Source organism: Trachinotus anak, unplaced genomic scaffold, assembly GCF_046630095.1.
Source record: "Trachinotus anak isolate AG129_WGS33_773 ecotype Australia unplaced genomic scaffold, CSIRO_AGI_Tana_v1 ptg000001l, whole genome shotgun sequence".
Classification (NCBI taxonomy): domain Eukaryota; kingdom Metazoa; phylum Chordata; class Actinopteri; order Carangiformes; family Carangidae; genus Trachinotus; species Trachinotus anak.
In genome coordinates, this window is record NW_027273852.1 from 16,797,042 (window position 1) to 16,811,396 (window position 14,355).

The following is a 14,355-nucleotide window of genomic DNA, read 5'->3' on the forward strand; positions in this document are numbered from 1 at the left end:
AGCTTGGCTAATTTTCTACAGAAAATACCAATGGATAACACATTTAGTGAGATATTAATTATGGTATAATCAATATTTTTATGGCATAAATAATAATTATACAATTGTCAGTAATGTGACAATGTGAAAGAAGCTGCTAGTTGTGATGAACATAATTATCACTCATATCTGTAGGTCCCATCTGCCTCACAGAGCTTTGCTGTTTAGCTGTCCTGTCCAAATTTACTGTTGCGACTTGTTGCGTCGCTTTGGGCCACAACAGGCAGCCGCTCAGGAGACAGACACTCAGCATGATATTTCCCTGTTTTGGGAGCTCAAAAACAGAGCTGAAGTAGAGTGACTATTGAACTTACATTTGTCATCGAATCAGTTAGATGGCCAGATACACAACTCAAATGAATGCTAATGTTTCTTGGTAACTGCCGAATGTGTAAATAAGCAAGAGTTTACTAACAAGTTTACAATATCAGCTGTGATCAAATGTGATCCATGTTGTGTTCACAACTACTTTCCTATGCGCTCAAGTGGCCAGAAATGATTTTGAGAGTTACACAATATTTTTAGAAAAATAAATAATCACGTCATTTGAAAGCAGTAATTTTTCTACATCCATTCATTTGGATGGTAAGTGAAATTATGTATGGAATAGGAAAGTGGGTATAAACACTGTATGTGTCCACTTATTAAAAGTGAAAACCTGATGGGCAGTCACATCAGTCACATTTAGGCTTTAGTGTCTGATTGACGACCCCTAATAATGTTGTTGACAGGTCTGCTCTTAGCATCCCAGACAGCTTCAACAAACCACTTTATAGCCTCCAGACCTCTTAGTGATGGCACCACTCCCTCCGATTTTCTGACATAGTGTTCCCAATGCAAACCTAAGAGGAAAAAATCCAAACATTCATTTTTCACCTGTTATGCAGCAGTGGGTTGCATCGTTAGGTTTTTTTTGTGATCTCACAGATGTCTGTAGTCTGCTCAGAATGTTATGTTGTTTGCCTGTGGTGAAACCAACATTTAAATGGAATATTTCTACAGAATGCAAAGTAGTCTTAGCTTCCCATAAGCCAAAGCAGCTGATTTTATATACAGGAGAATGATACAGAATGCCACTTCTTTCTCTGGCAAACCATCTTTGACTAAGCATAAATAGTCACTTACTAATGGCATTAGTCTATCTGCAGCTGTTATATAAGCCAGTGAAATCAGTGGTTACCAGCTAGAACTTTTCCTTCTTTCTCCCTTAAGACACGTATGTAAATTATAATGTAAAACTGAAATCTTGCAATTCGAAAATCTTAAGAATGAAATTGTGATTGAGATTAAAAAAAAGAAAACAATATGGCCTTAAAGAATTTTATTAAATATCTAGAAGTGACTTCCTCTGTTTAGAGTTTATGAAAAACCCATTATAACCAAATCTGTTGCTCTTTTCTGTCTGTCTTTTATTATTCTATTATATTATTATATTGTTATATTTATTTCCCTTACAGATGGAAAGGCCTGTGAAACAATAATCCTGACAATAACAGCATGATCATGAAATATTCTGCCTATGTACACACTGTCTTTGTTATGGTGAATGCTGAATGAAATGCTTCCTGCTGTTTCCTGTGCAGACATATGGTTCAATATATTTACAGGAAGCTTTACCAGGCTTATTATCTGACACTTAAAGGTACTGAAATAGCTCTGACACCTCTTGGATGCACAGACATGTTGGTCTGTATGAGCTTCCATCTGGCACTGCCTACAGGAGCAACGCTTACGTAAATCATCACCTGTCACTCTATTATTCTCAGGATCATTTTGTGCCTGTGATAAATTGTTTCATGATCTAAGTGTTGCGTCAGTAAAGAATCTCAAATATTCATCCTTCCAACTTTCTATCTTTTTTTTTTCTCCATTCAGTCAATGGTAGCGTTCTTGAAAGACCCCTCAGGACCCCCGCTGTGGGAGGAGAACCGTGAGGCAAAAGATGTCGTCCATATAGAGACAGAAAAAGTAAGTGGTGACTTTAGACATCTCCCACTTCATCCGGAGCAATGTTGACATTCATGCTACTGTAATTACAAGACAGCGAGAAAGCAGTTAATGTGATGCAGGGTCCACCCCTCCTCTCCGGGCCCAGTGAGGGCCTGACACAGCAGCTTGTCCACCTCTGCAACACAAAACCCTGCATGTAAAAGCAACATATCAGGGTTTTATCACGAAAGAGCTGCACAGCGTGCGTAGTTTATGAAGTCTGCTAACAAAGCCCCGTCCTCAAAACACAGAAAACATTTCCACACAGCTCTCGTGCATCCAGGTCAGATGACAGTTTGTTTTGAAATCCTCAACACATTCACCCAGAGCCTGACAGCCGAAGACACTCCTAGCTGATAGATACACTGCATTATGAAAGCCCTTTTTATTTAATGAACAGCAGTCCTGTCGGCTTTGGCCTGCCTATCCACTCATGCCTGGAGGCTTGTTGAACATGTCAACAAAGGATTGTGCTGAATGTGGGTTTTTTAGGAAGTAGCTGAGCTCATGAAGGTGATGATGAGGAAGAGAAACTGGTATGGGGGCTGATCTACCTGCTGTTCTAAGAAGAAAGTCCTTTTTTTTTTTCTTTCTTCTGCTGACGTGATGACTCCGTGTCTTACACACCGTGTAATAAACTGCTGAGAAGCAACTACTGAAGCAAAGATAGAAGTGTGCTTAGTTACTTTAAAGCTCTGAATGCTAAACAGAGAGACACTACACTGCAGCAAGTCATCAGAGGAATCAAGATGCTATAGTCATATTGTCACTGAGGTTTAGTCAGTATTTTAGCATTTAGCATTATTTTATGAACTGTAAATATTAGGGCTCTGTGAGATTCTCAGAGAAGTAATGCTGCACATTTGACCTCTAACCTGGTGCATTATTAAAACACTAGGTAATTTAACGTGACCCACAGTTTAGACACACATCTCAATAAATAATATGCACATAGCTAAGTGATGTGCACTGGTAACACGTTTTTTTTTTCAACCCAGCCCTAGTATATATATTTTGTTTATAAATAATAAAGCCTCTTAATCATCTTCTTGCCTACTCTCTCTCTCTCTCTCTCTTTTTTTAAGGACTTCAGGAAGCTCCTGAAGAAAGAGGAGAGGCCGATCCTCTTGATGTTCTACGCTCCCTGTGAGTCTTTTCATTATGACTGACAGCAGATATTATCGTCCAGAAAAAAATGAAATTAACTTAACCATATAAGCTGCCTCATTTGAAGAGAGATACAGTAAATAAAAATCAATAAACTGGGCTCTACTTGGCAATACTACACTATCAGAGTCAATACTGGGATGAGTTTCTCTACATTCATCATACCTGGTACCTCACTGACTCATACATTTTTTATAATCAGGAATAGGACTATAGCTAACGAGTATTTTTATGACCGATCAATCTCTCAATGACAGTGACAATATAAATCAGAAAAAAAAAGCAGCAGATCCTCACAACTTTTGGACTGCATTGAATGACTTAAACAATTGACTGATCAATAAAACTGTAGACACTCAATTGGCTAAATGCCCAACCTACTGATTGTTTCAACAACACTTAAAAGTGATGTTTTGCTTGTGAGGAGTTGATTGTCTTGTCTCCTACTGTGGCTCAACAGAAAATGGCTCACTTAACATGAGCTTTTCCATGTGTTGTGCTCAGAGGTTTTCAGGGCTTCATATCTCTCACAGCAGATAGCACACCGCAAGCTACTATTGGCAGGAAAACCAATTCCCCCTGGCAGATGATGGAAAATCTTTAAACTGTCATATCGATGCTGTTGGTTACCATTGAGTTCTCTGTAATAACTGGTGGTGTGTTGGTGTTTCGGTTGCAGGGTGCGGCGTATGTAAGAGAATGCAGCCCATCTTTCAGCAAGCGGCCACAGAGACAAAAGGAAAATATGTAAGTCTGCTGAAACGTTCCTCTGCGCACTTGGTCAACTGTCTTATTGTGCTGACCGTTTCTGATCGCTGCCGTCCTTCTCTGATATTTGCAGATTAGATAAGATGTGTCAGCAGTGCACGTCTGGATGGTTACCTTGGCGATCTGCAAATGTACAGTCTGTCAGCTTGACCTAAATGAAAGCTATCCTTGGTCGTATTTCCTACAGAACTTCTCACAAGTAGAATATCTCACCAACTTGTGATTCAGCAGAATAATAACTCAGATGGCCTTGACAGGCACTGATCCACATTCTGCTGGGCTTGATTTATACTTTTTCTGTGTTTTGGTTCACATCAAAACACCAGAGCAGTTACAGTAGGCCAGTCAGAATCCTCCCAACCTTGCCCAGCAAGATCCGTCTCACAGTTATAATGATTATAGTGCTTTATGGTACTGTACAGATCTATAATCAGTGACTATATTTAATGTGTTTCTTGCTTGGTTTTTACCTGGCACCTGCAGCCACAATTAAATGTCCTTCCAGCTGAAGTTTATAACCTCTCTATAGATTAAATGTCAGTTTAGTCTGCCCAGTCTTTGTGTTTACCTAACTTTTCCTGTTTTCATCCTATTTTCTTCCCCTCCCCAGTCTCCCGTGTTCCCAAAAGCCCCATGTTATTAGTTTGCAGACAGGCAATATTACAATAGCAAACAAACTTGGAATGGGGGGGGTAGCTCTGTTCAGTGCTGGTTTTTACAAGCACTGTAGAGAGGCACACACAAAAAGCCTATGTGATCATCGAGGGAAACAAATCTTTTGTGTTCATATACACTTCTCCTCAAGCACCAGAAGAGGTCTGAGGGTGAACATCCTGTACAGTGAGAGCAGAGAGAGGCAGCAGCCTGAGGAAACGCATAATACAGCAGCGTGTTGTGTTCGCCTCACATGAAGCTGGAAATGAATGAAAAGATAATTAACTGCATGTTTGTTTGATTATTAGATAGTGCTTATGAGTAATGAAATGGAGGGATTTGCGTGTGTGAGGGGCTGGGATAGGTTTTTGGGAGTGTGCCTGTTATTGCAATAGATTAACAGTGCTGCTTAGAAGTGAGCGGGTGGGATACTGAATTGGTGGTCAGCCAGGCCGGAAACTTGTGAACGCCTCGTGGACACAGGAAGGTGTAAAGACGATTTCTGAAGTGTTGCATCTCATCAGACTGAGATTGAAGAGTGGACAAAGTACAGAGAGCTTGTCATGACTCAAAGACATCCTACTAGGTATTTTCGTCATGAACATGGTGTCGTACAATATTTCCCCAGAGGGGACCTGGGAAGTTGCAGTTGTTTGACCTAAAGACCAGTTGTCTGTCGCTTAAATAAAAATCTCGTTAACAGGTTGATCACAAAAAGTGAGTGTTTGAATACAGTCTGCTCATCAACATTCATTATATCCATGTTTCACAGCACAGTCTCTTCTCATACTTTGAGTAATCCATCTTTTTACTCTGGAGCACTTTGATGATGACTAACCTGTTCTGATGTCCTTTCTCTTTGTTGTCTCTCAGCCTTCACTTCACTTTACCATCCTGACAACTCATGCCTCTTTCCCCCTTTATTTTGTTGTTTTAAGGTACTGGCAGGAATGAATGTGCACCCAGCTGAGTTTGACGGCCTCAAGCAGGAGTACAACGTCAAAGGCTACCCGACCTTCTGCTACTTTGAGTGAGTTTAGTCCTCTCATCCATCTCACTTTGGGTTCATTCCTCACTTCCAAGGCTCAGAACATAAGAGTGAGGTCACTTCAAACAGAAGGTGCAGTCCAGACCTCTTAAACACCAGCAGACATGATGGAGGCAGGTGGGAAGGAGAAAGTTTCTGACAAGCTTTGGCATCCTCTGGTGTTCACTTTAAAACAAAGTAAACTCAAAGCAGGGGGGTTGAAGGATTCTGGGTGGAGCTGGGTGTCATTGTCAGAGGCAGATTAGTAGAGTTATGTGAAGATTTGCTGCTTTTCTTTGTCTTTAGTGAAACTGAACATCTTCAGCTTTGGAGTTTTGTTTGGACAAAATGAGCAATTTAGACTGGCCAATGCCGCCCTGCCAGGGACAGGCCATGCTATTGTGGCCACTGCTTCAGGAACTGTACTGTGCCAGTGCAGCTATCCCGCTGAAATGAATGGAGAGGCTGCGATTCTTTTTCACACAGAGCTGTTGTCTTCCTGAAGACTTTAAAAATGAGTAAGCGGTTTTAATCATTAATGTGTCAGATGAAGTAAAGCCTTTTAATTTACTCCATCAAAGTTTTTTCATCTTCACGAACACCTTCAGGCCACACGTGACCTTGATGTAGCCAATATGCATACACGCTCGCATACACACAAAGTCAGAGCTTTAAGCCTCATGCACGGTAGGGGTAGAATGTGTGACTGACAGTGTTTGGAGCCCCCCCCCCCCCCCCCCCAACCACCTCAGCACCACAGCACTGTTCTCATATTTACAGTGTATTTAACCATGTGCTGATGCTCTGTAGCTCACACTCTGTCGTCCACTTCTTATTCCTCCTGCACCAGCTTTATCAACCCCATTTTCACATTAAACACTGTCTCATTCCAGTCTGGCCTTTTAATTAGACTGGGACTGATTAAGTGCCTCTGTGGTTTGTCAGTATGCGTGCACTTCTTTCTTGTGCGCCGGAGTGTGTGTCTTGTGTAAATGTGGGCACGCGCGTGTGCCCCTGCACTCATGTGTAGCTGAGCTGGAGCCAGTCTGTTAGCCAAAGAGCACATTAGTGTCAGCGCAGGGTTAGCTAACGACCATCCGAGCCCATTGGCTTCAGTAATGAGCCTCTTACTGATAAACAGCAGCTAATCACTGCTGGGTAAATCAGCATCAACACCACTGGAGTTATCTCGCCGTTGCACCCGCTGTAAGACCAAGTGTTCAAGGTCTTTTACCTTTTCGGCCCTACAGATTAGGAAACCTTACTACCCAGCACAGCAGCACAACTCTGCTTTCTATCAGTTAAACAAACAATAAAAGTGAAACTGTTTCACCTTCTTTGTCTTTGCAGTGTCCTTGAACAAAGAAAAACACTCAAAAGCATCGGGCAAATGACATTTATTCACATTTCCTCAACTTGATTTTACAAGGTGTGGGTGTACTTTACAGCAGCAGAGATAAAGCGAGTGAATATAGAGTTAGTCATAAATCTCACTGATTGAATTCCAAGCAGCCATCTCCACCACAGTAGTCAGTTCACTTAAAATGCAAGTTTTAAGCTCCAAATCCAGTGTCTCTAATTGTGTATCACCTTTAACAGTGTCCGGAGTATCTCGGAGCTGTAACTGTGATCGTCCTCTCCCTTTGCATTTGCAGAATCACACTGCCCAGAGCCAGTTACCAATGACACTGATTCTTCAGCACTGGGCTGAGCCACCACATCCGCTTTCCAGCCTTCATTTAGTCACAGTGAATAGAGTAGATAAAGTCATTCCTGTGAGGAATAATCTGCTTACATTTTTTCAGTCTGTAAAGCTGAGAAGATGCATCCAGCTCATTTCAAATGCATTACGACGGCTTGCTGGCATTTCTTATATGTAGAGTATGTTTAAGCTAGACATACAAAACACAAAAAAAGAAAAAAGATATCATAATCATACTGGCAGCTGTGATTGTGTCCATTGCAGACAGATGGTTTAGAGATCATCTTGTTCTTGCTCTGTTGTCTTACAGGAAAGGGAAGTTCCTTCACCACTATGAGAACTACGGAGCTACAGCCAAGGATATCGCTGACTGGATGAAGAAGTGAGTACGGTCCTGATCACTTTCACCCTCTTAAGATGCTTTGAACAAGCACTGAATTCACAATGTTTCTGTCCAAGCTACATTCTGTCTTCTGTCCACAACAACACGTAAACTGCTTCCACATCTCACCTTAAATGTCTGGCATCACCTTTTCCTTCTGCTGTGGTCTTCATCACACCTTCTCTTGTCTCTTCCCAACCTGACTCACCTTGGTACGGTGTCATCAATCTTCACCTCCTCTGCTCTTGTCTCATTTTTCTTTCTCACCTTGGCTCACGCTCTCTGCCCCTAACTCCCTCGTCTCCCTTCCTCAGCTTGGCTATCCTGTTTCCCATTTCCCTCCACCTTCCTTTTCCACTTGTGTTAAGGGCCTGGCAGGAAAGCCATGACTGTCCACAGGGTTGCGGGCAGAGGGCACGGAGCAGGACTTTCACAGCTATCACAGGAAACGGAGCGAGACAGGGAGAGGATGTATTCCAGCACTCTCTTTAGCCCAGAGGCATAACAACTCCCTCCCCAGTCCTAAACTGTTACTACTCTGCTCATTCGGGGTCCAGCAGTATAATTTAGAAGTGGTTGCAGGGCTGGCAATTAGTCAATCAAATTGACAGAATGATTGCATGTTTAAAATTGAGTGATCATGCTGAGTATAATTACACCTCAGATTTCAGTTTTCTTTAAAAAAAAAAAAAAAAAATGATCCGGTGATAAGCAGTGGTGAAATAGAATTTCACAAACATTCATTTCTGTTTTATTTGATCTGCTCCTCCCCCTCTGTCTGGCACAAAACAAAAAATAATTGTATATGAATGGACTGACCTTAGGCTTTTGTATTTATATTGTTCATTTGCACATAAATTTGTTCCCTATGGTAAAAAAGAAAGAAGACTGGTCCCCAGCAAACCTCATCACATCTTCAGTTTGTTGCCTCACAGCCTTTTGTCATCTGGAGATTCTGCAGATGGGGGAAAGTTGAAAGGATTTTTTGAAGTAAACGGTGTTGAAAGGATTTTCCAGAAAAGTCTGATTTGCTGTGTTCATAATTAGAGACATCATGTCCCTGGTGCTCTTTTTGTAGCACTCTCTGCCTCAGATTTTTTTATCTTGATCTCTTTTATCAGTCCTCCTTCGCCACCCAAGTCTTGATGAAGTTTCTCTTATGTTCAGATTCAGCTGTCTCAGTTTTTTGATTCCCCACACTCACTTTCACTTGTTTCACCGGCCTTTTTTCATTGCCAACAGGAATAAACGAGGTCAGAATCTGACAGTAACTTTCTAACCATGCTATTGAAATACTTTTGTATGTTGCACATCATATCGTGTTGGTTATCTATTTGATACTGATCCTTACTTACCTACCAGAGAATCTAGTTTCAGGGCAGTAAGTGGGCGCAAAAGTAGAGGGATGGGTCAAAATCCCCAATGATCGTATCAGTCCTCTGCAACAGTGTTCTGCTGTGAATGGACAGCAGTAAAAGTGTAGTGGTTGTGTAGGGGCAGGAGGAGGAACTGCTGCCAAAGAGCAACCAAAGATGTCATCTGATAAGGCCTACGTGTAGCTTCAGTCCCAGATAATCCCAAAGATCCAGCGCTCTTTATGTATGGCAGCAGCACAGTAAATATTAGACTAATGACATTCTGCATAAAAGATCAACATGTGGAGGAGATGAAGCATTTCTTAGCTAACCAGCTGCACATTTCTTGTGTTTTTAAAAGACCTCCAGTCTCATGCGACAGCAGCATGTTGGCTCAGGCCAGAGTGTGTGATGATGAAAAAAAGGTTTGCAGAAGGAGGGTGTGTGTGTGTGTGTGTGTGTGTGTGTGTGTGTGTGTGTGTGTGTGTGTGTGTGTGTGTGTGTGTGTGTGTGTGTGTGTGTGTGTGTGTGTGTGTGTGTGTCACTTTTTAAATGGCGTGTGTAAGTATGTATATGTACACAAGTTCAGGGAGTGTGTACTTGTTTATATCTGTTCACTCTTTCTTGGCGTTGCACCACTGCACTCTGTCATCAAGGCGTGGCTGCTTCGGTCCAGATGTGTGTGTGTGTGTGTGTGTGACATGTTGGGTGGAGTGTGAGTTACAGCTGTGTCTGATTTTTGCTCCATACAGATTACACACCAGCTGGAACTTTGTCTGCTTTTGAAATGTCCCTCACCTTTGTTGGCCTTTCTGTCTGCCCTTCCTGTGTCAGCCCCCAGCCCCCCCAGCCAAAGACCCCTGAGGTGCCATGGTCAGAGACAGATTCCCCAGTCTTCCACCTGACTGATGAGTCCTTTGACAGCTTCCTGGAGGAACATCCCGCAGCCCTGGTCATGTTCTATGCTCCTTGTGAGTAAGAAAGCAAGTTCCTAAAAAATCAGGACTTCAGCTAATGATAATTTTTGTAATCAATCAATTATTTGATCTTTACAATATCAAAAAAAAATTGAAAAATGAACATCAAAAACCACACAGAGTCTAAATGATGTCTTTAAATTGCTTGTTTTGTCCAACTAACAGCCCAAAACAGATATTCAAGATATTCAGTTCACATGTAATTTTACATGCAGTGTTGTGTAAAATAACAACAGTAGCAAATTCACACATTTGGAAAAACTGAAACTAGCAAATGTTTAGCTAGTGAGTCAAAAACATAATTATCAGAATTGTTGTTGATTCATTTTCAGTTGATCAACTAATATAGTATTCAACCAAAAAAGAGTAGTGCAGTCCCATTTACAAGTCTGGGTAGGGTCAGTATTGAGGCCATTGAGGAAATCATCACTGCATTAGTCTGTCTGTCAATCTACTGTCTGTCTGTCTGAGGAACTCAGCCCTGAGCTCATTGGTTCCCACTGAAAACATAAATCTTTAAAGATGGGTCACAAATATACAGTGTCATTTTTAAAAAGGCTCAAACACACAATACCTGTGGTAGGATCAAGTCATTGCTAGTTCTGTTCTTTTAATGGGATTTATTGTCAATCAAAAAAGATGGAGTAATGTCAGCCTTGTCCTTCAACAACCGTCTGGTCACCATCAGAAAGACATGAAGAAAATAGTATCAGTTGTAAAATACACTCACCAGCCGCTTTTCTAGATACGCCTTGCTAGTACCGGGTTAGACCCCCTTTGCCTTCAGAACTGCCTTAATTGTTTGTGGCATAGATTCATTTCAAGGTGCTGGAAACATTCCTCAGAGATTTTGGTCCATATTGACATGGTAGTATCACACAGTTGCTGCAGATTTGTCGGCTGCACATCCATGATGCATCCTGTTCCAGCACATCCCAAAGGTGCTCTATTGGGCTGAGATCTGCAGTGAACTCACTGTCATGTTCAGGAAACCAGTTTCAGATGATGTGAGCTTAGTGACATGGTGTGTTATCCTGCTGGAAGCAGCCATCAGAAGATGGTACACTATGGTCATAAAGGGATGGATGTGGTCAGCAACAATACTCAGGTTGGCTGTGGCGTTTAAACGATGCTCAGTTGGTACTAAGGGGCCCAAAGTGTGCCAAGAAAATATCCCCCACAATATTACACCACCACCACCAGCCTGAACCGTTGATACAAGGCAGGATGGATCCATGCTTTCATGTTGTTTAAACCAAATTCTGACCCAACCATCTGAATGTCGCAGCAGAAATCGAGACTCATCAGACCAGGCAACATTTTTCCAATCTTCTATTGTCAAACTTTGGTGAGCCTGTGTGAACTATAGCCTCAGTTTCCTGTTCTTAGCTGACAGGAGTGACACCCGGTGTGGTCCTCTGCTGCTGTAGCTCATCTGCTTCAAGGTTCGATGTGTTGTGCATTCAGAGATGCTCTTCTGCAAACCTTGGTTGTAACGAGTGGTTATTTGAGTTACTGTTGTCTTCCTATCAGCTCGAAGCAGTCTGGCCATTCTCCTCTGACCGCTGGCATCAACAAAGCATTTTCTCCCAGAGAACTGCTGCTCACTGGATATGTTCTCTTTCAAACCATTCTCTCTAAACCCCAGAGATGGTTGTGCAGGAAAATCCCAGTAGATCAGCAGTTTCTGAAATACTCAGATATTTGCATTAACAAGCAGTTGTACAGATGTACCTAATAAAGTGGCTGGTGAGTGTTTGTGCAGCAGCTTGTCAGAAAAGCTTCATGTTCGCTTCCTGCTGCGTAAAACATTCTCTTGCACATCCTCTCGAGTAGAACTGTCATTTACTCATACAAATGACATCACTGTCTCACTGTCAGGCATACTATTAACAGTCAGCTGGAGAAAGTAACCAAAGAAAGACAGGAGATGAAAAACAAACTCGAAAGACAAGCTGGCTGCAGTAACTTTAGCTTTTTGTGTCACTCACTCACTCTTGAGCTCAGCCTCACAAGAATACGTCATTGTTGCCATATGGTTCTCATACGCCTGCTTGTCATTTTTATCCATATCCCATACTGCTGCTGTTACGCAGAACTTTTGGCAGTGGGTTAGATTGTTTTTTTTTCCCACTTCCTGATTGCTTAGCTTTAGTCCAGCCCTCCTGCTTGTGAGGGAGCTGTCCAGAGGAGAGTTTGCATGTTGATAAATGCGACCGAACCATGACCGTAAAATCATGCAAATAGATTTACCCCATTTAGAAACACATTCTGAGTGCTACAGTCTGAATTGTATTGCAACCAATATCTGGACCTTTCACTTTTTTTAAGCTACCACTTTCCCCTCCGACCACACCACCTCCTCATCCTCTCTCTACCTGCCCAACTCTCTGTTCATCTCAGTCTCCACACTCTAAAAATAAAAATAATGAAAATAGGGCCCTTTCCCCTAGCTTTCACCATAATGATGATTCATTGTTTTCAAAATTTTATCACATACTTTGCTGAAGTGCTTTCATACCTCCAGGTTGCCAGGAGCACTGCACTCCACCCAGAGGGCAAACACACTCTCCAGCAGTTGACGTGATTAAAACATATCTTTAAAACTCACACAATGCAGTGGGACCTACTACATCCACTTCTCATTACTCACTACATAAAAATCAAAAATATTTTTTGCACTATTGGATGGATTATTTAAACTAATGTCTGCCAGTTGGCGGGACAACAAATGTCGTGACTTGGAATTTCTGTAAATATGATCTACTAAATAGGAAAAGCCAAGTGACATCATTTCATTTATCAGATCAGTCTGTTTGGAATTTAAAAACAACCATTATGCAAGACGTCCCAACTAGGACAGAGTGAAATGTTGCATGCAATCCCTTGGATCAGCTTTTGGTCAGGAAGTAGGTACAATGCCTAACTGCTTTTCTTTTTTGGTACATGTTAAATTCAAACATGTGCATTAGAAAAGTTTAATCCTTCTTCCAGCTTCTGTGATAAATTAGACTAAACACATCACACAGTTATCTGTCTGTTAAAATGACAGAGATTAAACTGACATCGACTCATCTAACCCTTAGTAAAACATAGCCCAGAATGTCTTAATGCCAATTGGCCATTTGTCTGCAAGTATAATTGACACCAAAATCACCCTCTTCAAATCATTTAGTTACATCAGGTGTGTGCTGATGCTTTAGCATAGTGCACAGCTATGTAGCAGATAGAGTATATGAAATGCATCGGGTGTAGATAATCAGTAGCGTCACTGAAATCTATGTTAAAATAAAAGAATAAAAACATAAGTTGGTTAACTCTCTTAGTAATTTCTAATAATAAATAAAACACACTTAAAGGTGAAATTTCCAAAAAAGAGAAAGTTTCTAGGATCAAAAGAGTGAATTATCATAGAGCACAAATTGAACCTTTTTCAGTCATCGTACGGGGGCTTTATATTAAGCTATCCATCCTTCCTTAGAGCTGCTATGAGTTCTCACATTCTCAATCTCAGACACCGCACACTATCCAGCAAACTTGCAGAGGATTTTAGTGTCGTTATTTGGTGTAGTTATTAGTTATCTAGGGCAGAAAACATGACTGAATAACTCAGAATAAAAAGTTTTCTTCTCCATCCTCATCCTGTATGTACAGAGAAATGTTTGTGTTTGAACAGAGCAGGGAGCAGACGAGTCCTCCCTGCTCCCACACAGTGTCACGGCTTCACAGACACTTGTCCTGCAGTTGACTCACCCTGCGGACAGCAGCCAGTCACCCACACACTCAAATCAAGGGCAGTCAGCTGAAACAAGCTGCATCAGATCTTTTCAGCTTACACACATACACTTACACACACATACACACACATACACACACACACACACACACACACACACACACACACACACACACACACACACACACACACAGACACACACAGACACACACACAGACGCACATACACACGCACACACATACAGACACACACACACACGCACACACATAATTATCTGTACACCTGTGACACATATCAAACATTTCACACTATGACACAAATATTTATTGCACACAGATACACTGCATATCTCTCTCTCTGTCACACACACACACACACACACGCAGACGGAGGCCCAGCCTTGCTGCTTCAGTGCAGTTTCTTAATGGCCCTGCTGTCATAGTGAGATTAATGGTCTCCCAGCCACCACCATCAGCTTGTATTTCTGTCCACCTCTCAGCGCGCCCATTCTCACCGTCCTCTGAACAGCACTCACTGGGGGTTATTTGCGTGCAGCTCC

General features: G+C 41.8%; 1 protein-coding gene across 1 annotated transcript in view; it reads left to right on the forward strand.

Moving 5' to 3' along the window:
* The window catches only part of pdia5 (protein disulfide isomerase family A, member 5), a 53,297-nt gene that overhangs the window by 21,287 nt on the left and 17,655 nt on the right, over window positions 1-14,355 (forward strand). Inside the window, exons 6-11 of the mRNA XM_071480871.1 lie at window positions 1,915-2,007; window positions 3,114-3,174; window positions 3,875-3,942; window positions 5,556-5,647; window positions 7,657-7,728; window positions 9,918-10,054. Coding sequence (XP_071336972.1) covers window positions 1,915-2,007; window positions 3,114-3,174; window positions 3,875-3,942; window positions 5,556-5,647; window positions 7,657-7,728; window positions 9,918-10,054 — 523 coding nt within the window. The remainder of the gene's footprint in view (window positions 1-1,914; window positions 2,008-3,113; window positions 3,175-3,874; window positions 3,943-5,555; window positions 5,648-7,656; window positions 7,729-9,917; window positions 10,055-14,355) is intronic.